The sequence below is a fragment of the Calidris pugnax genome, unplaced genomic scaffold (genome assembly GCF_001431845.1).
Source record: "Calidris pugnax isolate Ruff unplaced genomic scaffold, ASM143184v1 scaffold98, whole genome shotgun sequence".
Classification (NCBI taxonomy): domain Eukaryota; kingdom Metazoa; phylum Chordata; class Aves; order Charadriiformes; family Scolopacidae; genus Calidris; species Calidris pugnax.
Window position 1 is genome coordinate 1,440,123 of NW_015090829.1, and position 950 is coordinate 1,441,072.

General features: G+C 69.1%; 1 protein-coding gene across 2 annotated transcripts; it reads left to right on the plus strand.

The window, feature by feature from the left end:
* The first annotated feature begins 65 nt into the window (after positions 1-65).
* P2RX3 (purinergic receptor P2X, ligand gated ion channel, 3) lies at positions 66-779 on the plus strand. 2 transcript variants are annotated; one of them, XR_001411827.1, is made up of 3 exons: positions 66-135; positions 324-401; positions 593-779. XR_001411827.1 is itself a non-coding variant. In XM_014940658.1 (2 exons), the coding sequence occupies exons 1-2, from the start codon at positions 252-254 to the stop codon at positions 713-715; spliced, it is 273 nt and encodes a 90-aa protein (XP_014796144.1). In that variant the 5' UTR covers positions 200-251; the 3' UTR covers positions 716-779. The 2 variants fall into 2 exon arrangements, 1 of the variants encoding a protein (XP_014796144.1); XM_014940658.1 differs by lacking the exon at positions 66-135 and having other exon boundaries at positions 200-401.
* Positions 780-950: the final 171 nt, after the last annotated feature.

Genomic DNA, 950 nt, shown 5'->3' on the forward strand with positions numbered 1-950 from the left:
GGGGGGGGGCCCGGGGGGGGGGGAAAGGGGGTGGGGGCCCCCTACCAACCAGGGTCTCTACACTCCCAGGCTGGGAAGTTTGGCATCGTCCCCACCCTCATCAACACGGTGGCAGCTTTTACTTCCATCGGTGTGGTGAGTTGTGGCTGTTCTCAGCCCCTGTGGGGAGGAATCTCCCGGGGGGGTTGGGGGGCCTGGGGGGAGGGACCTGTGCACCACACAGGTGTGGGGCAGAGGGACAGCCTGGCTCCATGGGGGGCTGTGGGGTGTTGGGGGGTGCCCCATGTTGCAGAACCCCCCCATCCCAACGCTGCCGCCCCCAGGGCACGGTGCTGTGCGACATCATCCTCCTCAACTTCCTGAAGGGAGCCGAGCACTACAAGGCCCGCAAGTTTGAGGAGGTCAGTTGTGGGGCTGGGGCCACCATGGGGCTGGGACCACACCGGGGTCACCTCTAGGGGGGCTGGATGCAGCTACACCAGGGGATGTGTGGGGCTGGCCGGGGGGGCACATGCAGGCAGTGCCCCTGAGGCCCCCAGGTGCCCTGACTATGGGGCAGGGACTAAACCGGCACCCATCCCCTGCCCCACAGGTGCCAGAGGCCGGTGTGCCTGTGCCCCCTGCCAGCCCCACGGAGTGCCCCCCTGGGGCGCTGGGGGGCTGCAGCCGAGACAAGCAGTCCACCGACTCAGGAACCTGCTCCCTTGGCCTCTAGCCCTGGGCGCCATGGGGCAGCCCCCCACCCCACCCCCCCAGTCCTTCCCATGCCTGGCACCCCTTTCCCCACGCTGTCAGTGGGTCAGGGCAGGGGGGACATACGGGGCTGTGGGGGGTGATGCTGGGGACCGTGGGGCAGGGGTGGCCACGGGGATGATGTTGGGGCCATGGGGGTGGCAGCAGGAGCACAGGGGACAGGGCACAGGGTGGCACTGGGCAGGGTGGAGTGACAG